Source organism: Nansenia antarctica (assembly GCF_963989245.1).
Source record: "Nansenia antarctica genome assembly, chromosome: 10".
Classification (NCBI taxonomy): Eukaryota; Metazoa; Chordata; class Actinopteri; order Argentiniformes; family Microstomatidae; genus Nansenia; species Nansenia antarctica.
The window spans coordinates 15,773,198-15,785,697 of NC_137680.1; the positions used below are offsets into that span (position 1 = coordinate 15,773,198).

The 12,500-nt window shown below is 48.4% G+C and overlaps 1 protein-coding gene across 1 annotated transcript in view; it reads left to right on the forward strand.

Annotated features, from left to right (window-relative positions):
- Positions 1–12,500, forward strand: part of vps13b (vacuolar protein sorting 13 homolog B) — a gene marked incomplete at its 5' end in the record, with an annotated part of 281,095 nt that overhangs the window by 34,489 nt on the left and 234,106 nt on the right. Inside the window, 8 exon segments of the mRNA XM_080541013.1 lie at positions 1–99; positions 2,265–2,360; positions 3,484–3,606; positions 3,892–4,029; positions 5,690–5,777; positions 8,332–8,523; positions 10,257–10,432; positions 10,625–10,819. The exon segment at positions 1–99 is cut by the window's left edge and continues 179 nt beyond it. Coding sequence (XP_080397139.1) covers positions 1–99; positions 2,265–2,360; positions 3,484–3,606; positions 3,892–4,029; positions 5,690–5,777; positions 8,332–8,523; positions 10,257–10,432; positions 10,625–10,819 — 1,107 coding nt within the window.

A 12,500-nucleotide genomic window follows, 5' to 3' on the forward strand; every position in this document is an offset into this window, starting at 1 on the left:
GAGGAGGGCGGCAGTCCCAGCAGCCCTCAGCAGCACACACCCAAGGACCCCACCGTCTCTATCGGCTTCTACTGCACCAAGGCTTCAGTCACATTTAAGGTACTAAACTTTATGGGTTAGGGTTCCGGACTCCGCAGGCCGAGTCTTTGAAAATTCTTTCAGATAATCTGCTGAATTAAATTTCAAGACCAATGAAAGATATGGTTATGTTAGCAATTAGGAATGTTCCCTCCCTCACGCTGACTGTTGTTTTTTTTCTCTCCCCCACCATTTTTTTTTTTCCGGGGGGGGGGGGGGGGGGGGGGAAGAGGGGTGGGCGGGGGTTAGGGGGGGTAATTTCCACCGCTTCTCTAAGTACAGTTCAGCTTGATCTCCAGTAACTCTAAATCCTCTTTGTCTCTGTGTGCGGTACAGAGAGGGTAGTGTAACCGCTAACTGGCGTCTCAGGTCACGTGACTGTTTTAGACATTATACTTGGTATGGTGACTATTTAGAAACAGATACAATAATCCTGCCTGCCTGCCCGCCCGCTCGCTCGCCGAGAATCGTCGGAATTCATCTGTGTTTCCCCTTCAGGTTGGGCTCTCCTCAGATCACGTTTTCTGCGTTAGCATGAAGAGTCAAATCTCATGCCAAATGGAGCCCAGCGCTTTTCTAATAATGTTTAAATCGTTCCTGTAGTGTTTGAGTTCTTTTAATCAATTAATTGCTTCTCCTCAAGAGTAATTGCAGACAGCTGAGGGGATGGCGTTTTTAAGCCCCCCCCCCCTCCCCCTTTTTTTTGGCGGAAGTATTTAGGTTAAGGGAATTTCACTTTGAACAGCCAACCACATTAACCTACCTTTGACATGGACTTGAAATGAGAGAGGTATTTTCAGTATCTGATGCATTTCTCCTCAGATCGTGAAATGTATTTTATCAGAGAAATTGGCAATTTACCTAATGACTTCTGCAGATGCATAATGTAGGGTTGAAGGGAGTGTAAAACCACCATCCATCTCGTTCTTTGTTTCATTCCATTCTATTGCCAATGTGTTTTTGACGACCAACCCATTTTTTACATTTTCAGCCCCTGAATGTGAGTATAATATTTTTAGTGTTTTGATTGTTCTCACGAAACACACATATTTCATTGTTGTTTCAACTTTTCCGTTGAATTCACCGCTCTGTCTCCTTTCTGAGAGCCAGGAAGCACGCTGGAAACCATTTCCAAAGTTTCTCCCATTTTTTGAAACTTCAAGAGGCCTCACAAAGAATCATTATGGTTTGTGTTGGACCCCTCGGCCCCGTGATGGCGAAAAACAAATGAAAGAGCGCGGTAGCTAGTTAGCGGCGCGGCGGTAGCTCATGTCCCTGCCCTGGGACCTGGGTATTGTTTTAGGCCTGGGTACAGTCAGCAGAGTCCCGCTAGCGAGCCTGGCCAGGGAGAGCATGTTGTCTCTGGATAAAGCATCAGCAGCAGTCTGTCTGATGGGCACCCCTTCAAAGGCTCTCCGTTGACGTGGTGAAACGGATCGCTCAGTCCGTTAGAGGAAGGTCCTCGTCCTCGCGCTCTCTCTCTCTCTCTCCCAGGGGCTGCTGGGAGTGCTTGCGGTGTTCGCTGCACGTGATTAGGCCGGCAAGGCCTGAGAGAAGGAGAGGGAGGCCGCTCCATCATGAGGATAATAAGGCGCAGCTGCTTTCGCCTGCACCTGCTTCCTGTGTTAAAGTTGAATCGGTGGGACTGCACCCACGGTCCTGAGCCAGACCCCAGCCATCACACCTCTCCCCATCCCCCACTCCCTGCCTGGCCAGACTCTTGCCCCCCCCTCCCCCCGCCCCTCGCTCTGTTTAGAAATGGACTCTCAGCTCTGGGGTTGTATAAGCCTGGAATGGGTGTGAAGCCCTGATGTATGGTCTCAGTGACATTATCTGTAACAGCCAATTGGTAACTCGAGTGTCTTTTAGATGAGCCTGTTTGTCGTCCCAACGGCCGGAGGGACCCCCACTCAAGAGAGGAGTGGCTGTCACGTCGTTTGATGTATGTTTCCAAACTTTGGACCTCCTCCATCTCAAGAGGACACAAAACAACAGTCTAAACAAAAGCCGGAACATTCCTTCTCAGATCTACAAACGCCGTCCTCTCCGTCGCCGTAATTGCTCTGGGTTTAAACATTAGTCTCGAGGGCCTCGTTCTTTCGAGAAGCCGAGAAGAATGGCAATATGTCTCCCCCCTTGTTTGTCTCTTCAATCACGTGTGTGTCTTATCTCCTGTCACCCACCAGCTCACGGAGACGCACGCGGAGAGCAGCTACTACAGCCCCCAGAAGGTGAAGTCCAGAGAAGTGCTCAGTCTGGAACAGGAGGGGATTACCATCGAGGTACTGCAGGAAGGGCAGCTGCTGCCTCGGCCGTGTCCTGTGTGTATGGCTTAAACAGACCCTTAACATCCCTCATTGCTCTGACAGTTCAAGTATCTGTCCTTATTTATTATGCCTGTATATTATTATCACTTTATTATTCACATTTGGAGAGACACTCTCTTGGACGGAGAGGGCTTTTAATTCCCTCCCTAAGTATGTTCATAAACTCCAGGTCCAGGTCACTAAGCTCTATTCGAGTACAATGGAATTTTTCTCCAGGTCCGCTCCAGTCCCGGCCCCGTTCCGATCATTTCCTTTCTCCCCTCGGCATACAAATATTTTTATACCTTATTCTCTGGGATACTGATTACCTGGTTTTGGGAGGAGGAACGCTTTCCTAAGCGCTCGAACAGATGTGAGAATCCAGAAAGATTTCCAATTCCAATTTCTGTAATTTATGCTTCTGCTGGAAGAGGGAGTGTACTGTAGCGCTGAAGTTGACTCCAGCCCAAAAGGAGGGCCGTGAAAGCAGGGGGATCACTAGTAAAACAGGAAAACTAGGCCTTGTAATTATTGTGTGGTGAAACATAAAGTTTTATTGGATTGCTCTCTGTTTAGTTGTCTGGTGAAGCGAACCCACCGTAAGACACGGTGTGGTGTGGGGGGAGGGGGGCGCTGACGGGGAGGGGGGGGGGGGGAACCACACCTAGTGGTTACAGGGCTTCACCACCACCACCACACTGGGAGGAGGGAACGTCAGCGGCCACCGTCTGACCCAGGTCTTCATCAGAAGTTAATGAGACTCTAACCTCACCGACACCGCAGCGCAGCGGAGCCCTCGCGGTTAATCACGGGTTCAGATCCTTGTTTGTGAGAAGTCAACACTGTGGGGTCTATAAACCTTTTACTCAAAGGTGGTTAAAATCCAAATTCATTTCTGTGAATTATTGCAGTTGCTATGAATTTCTTATTTTTTTTCATTCAGCCACACCGAGGCCTGTTTTACTCACTGAAGGGAAAGCTCTTGAGTCTCTGTAGCATTTCTCCCAGTAGCCCTGTGTCTAGCTGTAGCTCTGGCCTGTCTCTAAATCTGTGTATCACAGAAGTGGGTTTAACCGTGTCTCCTCCTCTCCTGCTGCAGGTGCTCATGATGGGGGAGCCCTTCTTCGACTGTCAGATCGGCTTTGTGGGCGTCCGGGCGCTCTGCCTAAAGGGAATCATGGGAGTGAGGGACTTTGAGGAGAACATGAACAGACGTGAGGAGGTAAAGTGAGATTAACCAAACCGGGCTCAGTTTCACCTCAGTCATCCCTCCTGTGGCCTTTAACTCCGACAGCTTTCAAAGTGAAGCAGAGATGTGGTTGTGCTTGTTTGTAAAAAAAAGTGTGATCCAACCCCCCCCGATCTGGTGTAACGGCTTCGTGTCCTGCATAAACCCACGCGTCTCTGAAACAGCATTTAGCGTTGACAGCGTGCTTCCTCTGCTCTGACGTACAGTACTGGAGAGCCTGTGTTAACTTACTTTGTCTGTGTCCTCTCTGGCCTACAGGACGCTGTGTTCTTCAGCTGCGGGGACAGCCTGAGCAGTAAAGGCATGACGTACCTGACCAACTCCCTGTTCGACTACCGCAGCCCAGAGAACAACGGGGTCCGGGCCGAGTTTATCCTGGACGCCACCAACCACAAGGTCAGCCCTCTCTCAGGCCTGGGTTATATTAGACGTCATATAAACGTCTGCATTTCTTCACTAACTGGGGCAGCGCTTATGAAAACCCTTTGAAATCAGAAGCCTTGAAGAGTCTCGGGAAACATACCCAGTTTGGATGATATATTGTACCCTATTACGGAATCTACGTGACCAGTATGAGTTTGTGTTCAAAGCTGTCGTTGGCAAGCATTATCTTCCAACCAGGATAAAACACAAAAGTACCGAAGTACATGGTAATCGTAAGATGTTGCAACAATTTTCTGGAGATTTAGTTTTAATGGCTTTTATAGACGAATACCCTGGCTGCCCTCGTGTTTTTATAGTCTTTTATAAGACTTGGAGCGCTCCTCTGCCGAGCTTAGATGGATGAGGAACCAAGCCCATTCCCCCCCGCTCCTATGAGTAGCTCAGCCATCAATCAGAATTAGGATAAAAGTGTTTCCCATCTTATCAATGCCTCCACCTCTGGCCCACCTGTTCACACTGCAGGGCCGAGGGAAGCTCGGGCCACTGGTCTAGTTGAGGGCATTATCCAAATAGGGGGGTCGGGGGTTTGTCAAACACCGCAGAGAAGAAGCTTGATCTGTTTTGACCGAGGGTGGCCTTGCTTGTCCATCACCTTCCAAACACAGGTCCAGACTTGATATAGTGGCTATTGTTCCAGTTGAAAGGTAGTGGTGGTGTAATGGTGTCGCTGTATCATTGATGATTATGTGTGGAGGAACTGTGATTTAACCTCTGAACTGCAGACACACCGTTTTGTTTCATAACGACCGTTTCATTAGGATAGAGGTTCATCCACACCTAGAGGCACACGTGTTTGACAGGTATTTAGAGAGGCCAGATGGATAGGTCCTCGACCGTAGCTCACTAACTGCCAATCGAATTCCGGAACCTTCACCACCTAGAGTGCCAAGTGTTTTACATGGTATTTACCTGGCAGCAATACTTTAATTGACTACTACATAAAGCATCATCATTTGTGAATTTTCTTGTGAATAAAGTCACCCGTGGCGCTCTAGAACGTTGACAATTTGGGTGACTAGAATGAGTTAATCTGAGCTTCCGTCCTCCCCCAGCCCCAGTCACAGCCAGCTGTTAAGGAATGTTCTACCGGCGTTAAAGCCATCTATTGATAAGACTCATTCATCAACTATAACAGCTTGAGTGTTTGCTCAAAAATAATTCTGATTCTGATTCTCTGGTTAGCAACGTTAATGAACGTTAATTGTCGGGGATATCCACATCCCAGGCGGTCTGAGAGGCTGAATAGCCTGCTTCATCTTTCTCCGTCTTCATCTTATCAAGCTTTGATCCAAAAAGCATGCCAGTCCCATTAGTGCGCCTCTAATAAATATTACTCATTAACCCAGAGCTCTGATAAGCGACAATTGAGCAACTGCGTGGAGAGTTTTTTTTTCCTGGTATCCCAAGGGTGTTTGATGTGCAATAGAAGCAGCATTACCTACCTGAGGAGTGAAGGCTGGAGATAACCTCTGGTTCCACTCCACAGTGTCTACCTGCCTCCCCCCTCCTCCTCCTAAAGCCTAAAGCCTAAAGCCCCAGCATGGCCCAATCACTCCTCCTGAGGGCTATCCTGTTAGCAGCCCTGTTTACCCAGCTCTGCTTTGTTTGACAGGAGACCTACACAGAGATAGCGGGCATGCAGAGATTCGGAGCTTTCTACATGGATTACCTCTACACAATGGAGAACGGCAGCGGCAAAGGTATTGTCTCATTCCTCCTCCTCCCCTTTTGTTTGCTCATTCCCCCCATTCTCTCTTTCTCTCTCTCTCTTTCTCTCTCTCTTTTCTCTGTCAAACAAGCCCCCCCCCCCCCCCCCCCCCGGGAGACTAAAGAGCTCCTCTTGTTGGAGGGGTGCAGCCACCTGGTCCTTGACCTCCCTGTCCTCGCTTTCACCCCAAACTTACCTGGAGGCGAGCTGTCAGGAGTGTTTAGTCTGCGCTGACATATATTTGAGTTTCATTCTCTCTGCTGCTTGTTGATACACTGTTTCCCCACTGTCTTTTACCTGTAGCGCTTGAGAAAGTGAATATGCTCTCTTTACTAATTAGGTGTCACTCTTCCTGGCAGAGGCTACAGACTGTGGATTCTTCAGCGTCGGCTCAAGAATGTTTATTCAGTCTGAAAGATCTGAGGCTCCCATTAAGAGATCAAGAGTGTCCGCTAATTCAACTCAGCGAAATGTTATATTTGGCCCAAATGTTTCTGTCTTTAAGGTGAAATTATTTTTTAAAGTTTATTTCAAAGCCCGGGCTGTTTGAGATAGGCACCGTCTCTATTTAAGAATGATGATTAGGACGGCTAAGCTCTTTTGACGTTTTTGACATTCTTTACATGGGGTTGTTTAACTGAAGAATGTGGCGCAAATCCTACATGATTTAAAGAATGTATGTATTCAAAATAATACTTCAATTTTCATCACTGTCATTGTACGGGAAACAATAAGCCTTCTGTTGATGAAGCTCAGCTCTTTTACTGAATCTTATCATATAACAGTAAATACATGTGAGCTAAGTGTCGCGGAGGGTCAGGTAAATATATGGCAAGGTGATAATAGCTTCCTGGTTTTCTTCAATTGCTGCTACCCATTTGGTTATCTACAGCCATCCCTACAGATATGTGTGGTCACTTTTGGAAACAAAGCTAATATACTCTCTGCTGATTACAGGCTATTGTTGTCATTCTACCTAACAAATGTTGATTTGTGGGGCGATGCTACCATAGACCCTACAGAAGGTCACTTCTCTCCCTCCCTCCCTCCCTCCCTCTCTGTCTCTCTCTCTCTCTCTCTCTCTCTCTCTCTCTCTCTCTCTCTCTCTCTCTCTCTCCCCCTCTCTTGCTGGAATAAACACAGCATAGTGAAGCCAGAAAAGTCACATAACTGGCTAATGAAAGCCCAGGGTTTAGTAGGTGGTACTCTATCTCTCTGTGCATTCCCCTACCTTGCTCTGTCTCTGACTACTTGTACTGACTAGGCTATAGTTTCTTCCTCCTGTCAGCCACAGATAATCATCTAAATTAAAAAAAACATTGATACTGTCAGCCTCAGCTGTCAAACTCGTTTTTGATGCCTGGATAAGTGTCAGTCCTCTTCCAGGAGTGTTAAAATTACACTTGCCAATTGGAATGCTTCCCTGTCAGTGTTTAACCTCTGTGGACTATCCAGTGTCAACCAGACAGAGTAGTGGCCGTTGCCACAGGACTAATGTAAACTTTGGGTAACACGTAATCCGAACTGGTCAAGTCGCGACTCAACCGAGTCGACTTCACGTCAGAAAAATGATGTGAGCAGAGTGAGAAATGGAGATACTTCTAATTCTTTAAATCCCAGCTAATTTCAAACCCCTTCCATCCTTCATCTGCTGTAACCACTGCCATGTGTTAAATATTAGTCTTAATCCGTCTCAGCCAATAGCTGCAGAAATGGGAAGAGGAAGTGACATTGCCCGGTGCACTTTTAATCTCCAAAATCAAATAGGAATTTGAACCCCTCCATTCCTCCACTGGAACTGGAATTCATGTCTGGCCCTCTGAACTCTGAAAATGTTCTGTGTGGTGGAATGTATGTAATGGGAATAAGGCAGGTTTACCCTTTTCTCCGCCCTCCACCCTCTGCTCTCCCCCCCGATTTTTAATTTCTCCCATTTTATTGCGGACAGGCCGTGGCTTTAAACAAAGTTTAAACTTTTGTAACAGCGGCGTTGAATGAAGGGACAGCTGTGTGAAAGAACGGACATTTGGAATATTCATCATGGCCGCCGCCCGGCCGCGCCGCTCCCCGCTGCTGCTCCCGCTCTGTAGTTCAGCTGTAGACCTACAGATGTCTCTCTAGACGACAGAGGCAGAAGACAGTAAATCAGACAACCTGTTAAATTCTGGCACATGAAATGTGCAATACTGTTAAATGGGAGAGAATTTGGGTCCAATATTGTAGCCTGACCAAAAACCATCAGTGGCTCTAAAAAGAAAAAAAAGAACAAAAAAAAGAATGGGTCTCAGTAAAGGATAAAACAGAGTGTTTGATGAATTCCTTTTGTGGAAAGCAATTTTGTACTGGTTTTCCAATGTGCTGACTGTGTGTGTGTGTGTGTGTGTGTGTGTGTGTGTGTGTGTGTGTGTGTGCGCGCGTGTGTCTGTGTCTGTGTCTGTGTCTGTGTCTGTGTCTGTGTCTGTGTCTGTCTCTGTGTCTGTGTCTGTGTCTGTGTGTGTGTGTGTGTGTGTGTGTGTGCATCTCTCTCTCTACCCCAGTGTGTGTAGGCCCTCAGGACTTCTCCGTAGTGGTGGTGGGGAAGGAGGAGGCGGTGCCGCAGGTCCAGGAGACGTCGGTGAAGAGGCTGGTGGTCGGGCCTCTGGATGTGCGGCTCCAGAGCAGCGCGGTGCACCGCATCCTCAAGATGGTGGCCTGCGGCATGGACCACGAGTACGAGCCCTACTGTAAACCACAACCAGGTGAGACCAGAGTCGCCCCCCTCGCTGCAACCAGACTCTCTGAGACATCAACCACCCGCTAACCCGCTCAGCACCATTTTTTTGTACTCTTACCATCTTCGGACGTGACATGAAAAAACATAGGTATGAAATTTCCCAGAGAATGACTGCACCGCCATTTGGGATTTGATAACTGAAGTGATCCCTTTGACCGAGTCGGGGAGGTCAAGGCAAACACCTTTGTTAACAGTTGGCTCTGCGAGGCTATTGATGAGCTCATACGCGGGATGTTTGGAAAGCTGGTCGCAGAATGTGTGGATGTAATTTCTGAAGAAATGAGTCAAATTTTTTTAGGTTTTGCGAAACCATAACATCCGTTCCTTTCAATTATTTCAGCATCTGTACTAAATAGATTCATTAAGGTCCTTCAAAGGGCTAGTGTATTCTTCCTGTTGCTATGTGAACATGCTCTCCATCCAGCCGGAGAAGGTGAACATAGTCATGTACCATGGGGAAAAACACACACACACACACACACACACACACACACAGACACCTACAGACACACACACACACGCACACGCATACTCACACACCTACACACACACACACAGGCACACACACACACACCTACACACACACCTACATACAGGCACACACACACACACACACACACACACACACACACACACACACACACACACACCTACACACACACAAACACACACACACACACACACACACACACACACACAAACCCACATACACACACACACACACACACACACCTACACACACACACACACACACACACACACACACACACACACACAGGGTTCCTGTGGAGATGGGAGCATCTCTGCCTGGCCGGTCTGTTAGTGATTTGGGTGACAGCTGTGCTGGTGTTCCAGGCTGCGGTGGCGGCGGGCCTGCGTTTGTGCGTCTGCCATGAGAGGAGCGAGGTCGGGGGCAGAGACACGGCGATCTCTGCTCTAACTCTCCTGATCCACCCCTTGCCAAGAGCTCAGGAAGAATAGCTTTCCAAAGAACGAGCCGTGGACCTCGAGCCAAATTGGCCAAGTACTCTGAGTTTTATAAGATCTTGCCTTATTTAATGCGGCCTGTTCCAACCAGCGAATTACTTACAGTGTGCTTGTTTTTTCCTTTTTTTCCCTTTTTGGTATGTTGCTGAAGAACAATATAAAAAAAAAAAAAAAAAAACAGAACAAGGAATTTCACAGTTGGATCTGTTAAACGGGAACAGGAAAATACGGAGCGTTTTCTGACTGTAAAAGCTTTCTCTGGGGTTTGTGTGTGCGAGCTGCGTGTGTGTTTTGATCCCGTTAGCGAGTGTTGACTGAGGATGTCGAGGCCCGCTGGCATGCGATGGCGGACCCTGCCAGAGGAACCTAATTCGGGCCACGGCACCGGGCCAGAGAGCACAGAGGCACTTAGATCAGGTTCAAGCCCACCTCGGAGCAGGGGAACCCAGTCCAACAGGGCCTCCACTGACCCGGTGGGTCCTGAGGAGCCGGGCCAGAACCTCCGCTGACCCGAGAGGTGGGCTTGGAGAGTCCGGCTCAGAGCCGCTCAACTCCGGCCCGCCTCAGGGCCTGTTCATCGTTCGGTGTTCAGCTCTTCTCACAAGGGGGGGCCGCCGCGCATGTTGAACTCGTTTCGTGTCCGGTTCTCCTGACTCCCAGGCGGTGCGGTGGCCTTTTAAAAAGAACCCCTTTCTTTTCTTCCGGTCACAGACCAGGTGGAGGAGAGCCGCGCCCCGCCCGGCCAGGAGGAGGTGGCCGCCCTGGAGGAGTTCATCCCCACCCGCCTCACCTGCCTCACCCTGCTCAGAGTCACCATCACCCTCTCCATGGCCGAGTTCAACCTCCTCCACACCCTCATGCCCATCATCATGGGACAGAAGGAGAAGGTAGTAGTGACACCACGCCATTATCGATTGCTCACACATACGCACGCACATGCACACACACACACACACACACACACATATTACACATTACACATTACACATAGAGATTAGACTTCTGGGAGTGACTCCCAGAAGAGCATGCATGTTGGATGACCCTGACACTTTGCTACCGTCTCTCTCTCCACCTCCCAGACCCCCCCAGGGCCAGCCAGCGTGCCTGTGTTCCAGCCTTTGTGTCCCCTGCCCGCCCTGAGGCTCCAGGTGGACAGGGTGAACGTGGAGCACTCTGTGCCAATGTACGCCCCGGAGCTGGTCAGTGCTGTCAGCAGCCTCAGCCAGCCCTCTGACAACCTGCTGCACCACTGCTACGCACACTGCTACCTCAAGGTACACACACACACACACACACACACACACACACACACACACACACACACAGTTACACTCTTAACAAAGGTGAAAAGGACAACCTTTACCTCAGCCAATTGCAGCGAATCTCTCAACTCAAGGCCATAATGACCCCTTATGACCTGTTTACACCTCATAATAAAGAGCTCAACATTTAGCTCCCTGATAGGCACCTATACCGCCCCATTCTTAGAACTCTAGTAAGTTCCAGAGCCTTCTATTTATAATATGGAATCCTCTGACATGGCCCAGCAGGCTGAGGGGGAATTACAGGAGACTGTTCCGCGGTATTCTGTGCATTCTGTCCAGAGATTACTCTCAGCTCATATACTATAGAAGATGATGTGTTGTTAGACCGTTTTCATGCGCTCGAAAAGATTCTCGTGCGGTTTGGCGGGGAAGAGAAAAGGCCCTGTTTACACCCACTGCATACTTCCCTAGATAGGTGTTTATACTAAAGCAACATGATCCAGTGAAGCACTCACGTCGGTGAAATTCAGGATTTGATTTCGATTTTGCACGCTAAATTACTTTGTTTATGAGGAAAAAATCTCCATCTCTTACTTCAACCAAATTTTCTTTGCGTTTTTTTTTTTAAATCTTTTTTTTCTCTTGCATATCTTTCTTCTTCCATTTCCTTTTAAAGCTTGATTTATTGTTTAAGTGCGGGCCTAAGAGTGTCCGTTTAGGTGGCCTGAGAGCTCTTATTGTGGGTGCTTACCCATGACCTTAATCCACCCGGCCAGTGTGGTGTTTTTCTAAGGCCTGGATGTTTGCCAGGTACACTGACAGTGCTTATCACAGGGTCACCACAGGGTTAATGTTCAGCCAATGGGTGGTCAAGCAGACCCAGGCCAGGGCCATCAGCAACCAGACCTATATCAACAGTTAGTTCTGTATCAACAGCTAGTTCTGTATCACCAGCTAGTTCTGTATCACCAGCTAGTTCTGTATCACTAGTTAGTCCAGTATCACTAGTTAGTCCAGTAGGTATCACCAGTTAAGAGTCTCCAACCAAAAACGGTCCATGACTGTCCCTGTGGGAGAACCTTTTGATAAACCCCTTTTGAGATCTACGTAGAACAGAGGGTCCAACACAGAACCCAGAAGGGTTGTACAGACGGTCCTCCCACAGCGCCAGCGGTGAACCTCTTTTTTTCTAAGTCAACAGCTCCATCCCTCAGCTCTGCTGCTGCAGTCCTGCAGTGACACGGTCATCAAGGAAAAGTGCTTATTCCACGTGTGTAAAGAACAGAAACCACTCAACACTGTAATTACGCGTCACAGAGCAATTACCCAATGTCCTACGTCATCTCGTTTTCCAGACACTTCCGCCCAGTATTCTTGGAAGGGTCTTGACGGACTACCTGTCAAACTTGGCCATTTGTTTACCCCGACAGAAAGATGAGGAACAACTCCCCAACACAGAGCCGTTTGGCCTTCCCCCTCGCAATCAATCGTCTCCCACGGCGCCCCTCACACACACCACACGTGTCTGACTCCACGCCACGCCTCGTCCCCCAGGGCGTTGCTCACAGCGTGTATGAGCCTTGGATAATAATAACAAGCGCTCAGACCTGGCCGGTGTGAGAGTAACCTTACTGAGTCAAGTCTTTGTCATTGTTTGACTTTCTTTTTTTTTCGGCTTAAAATTCTAACA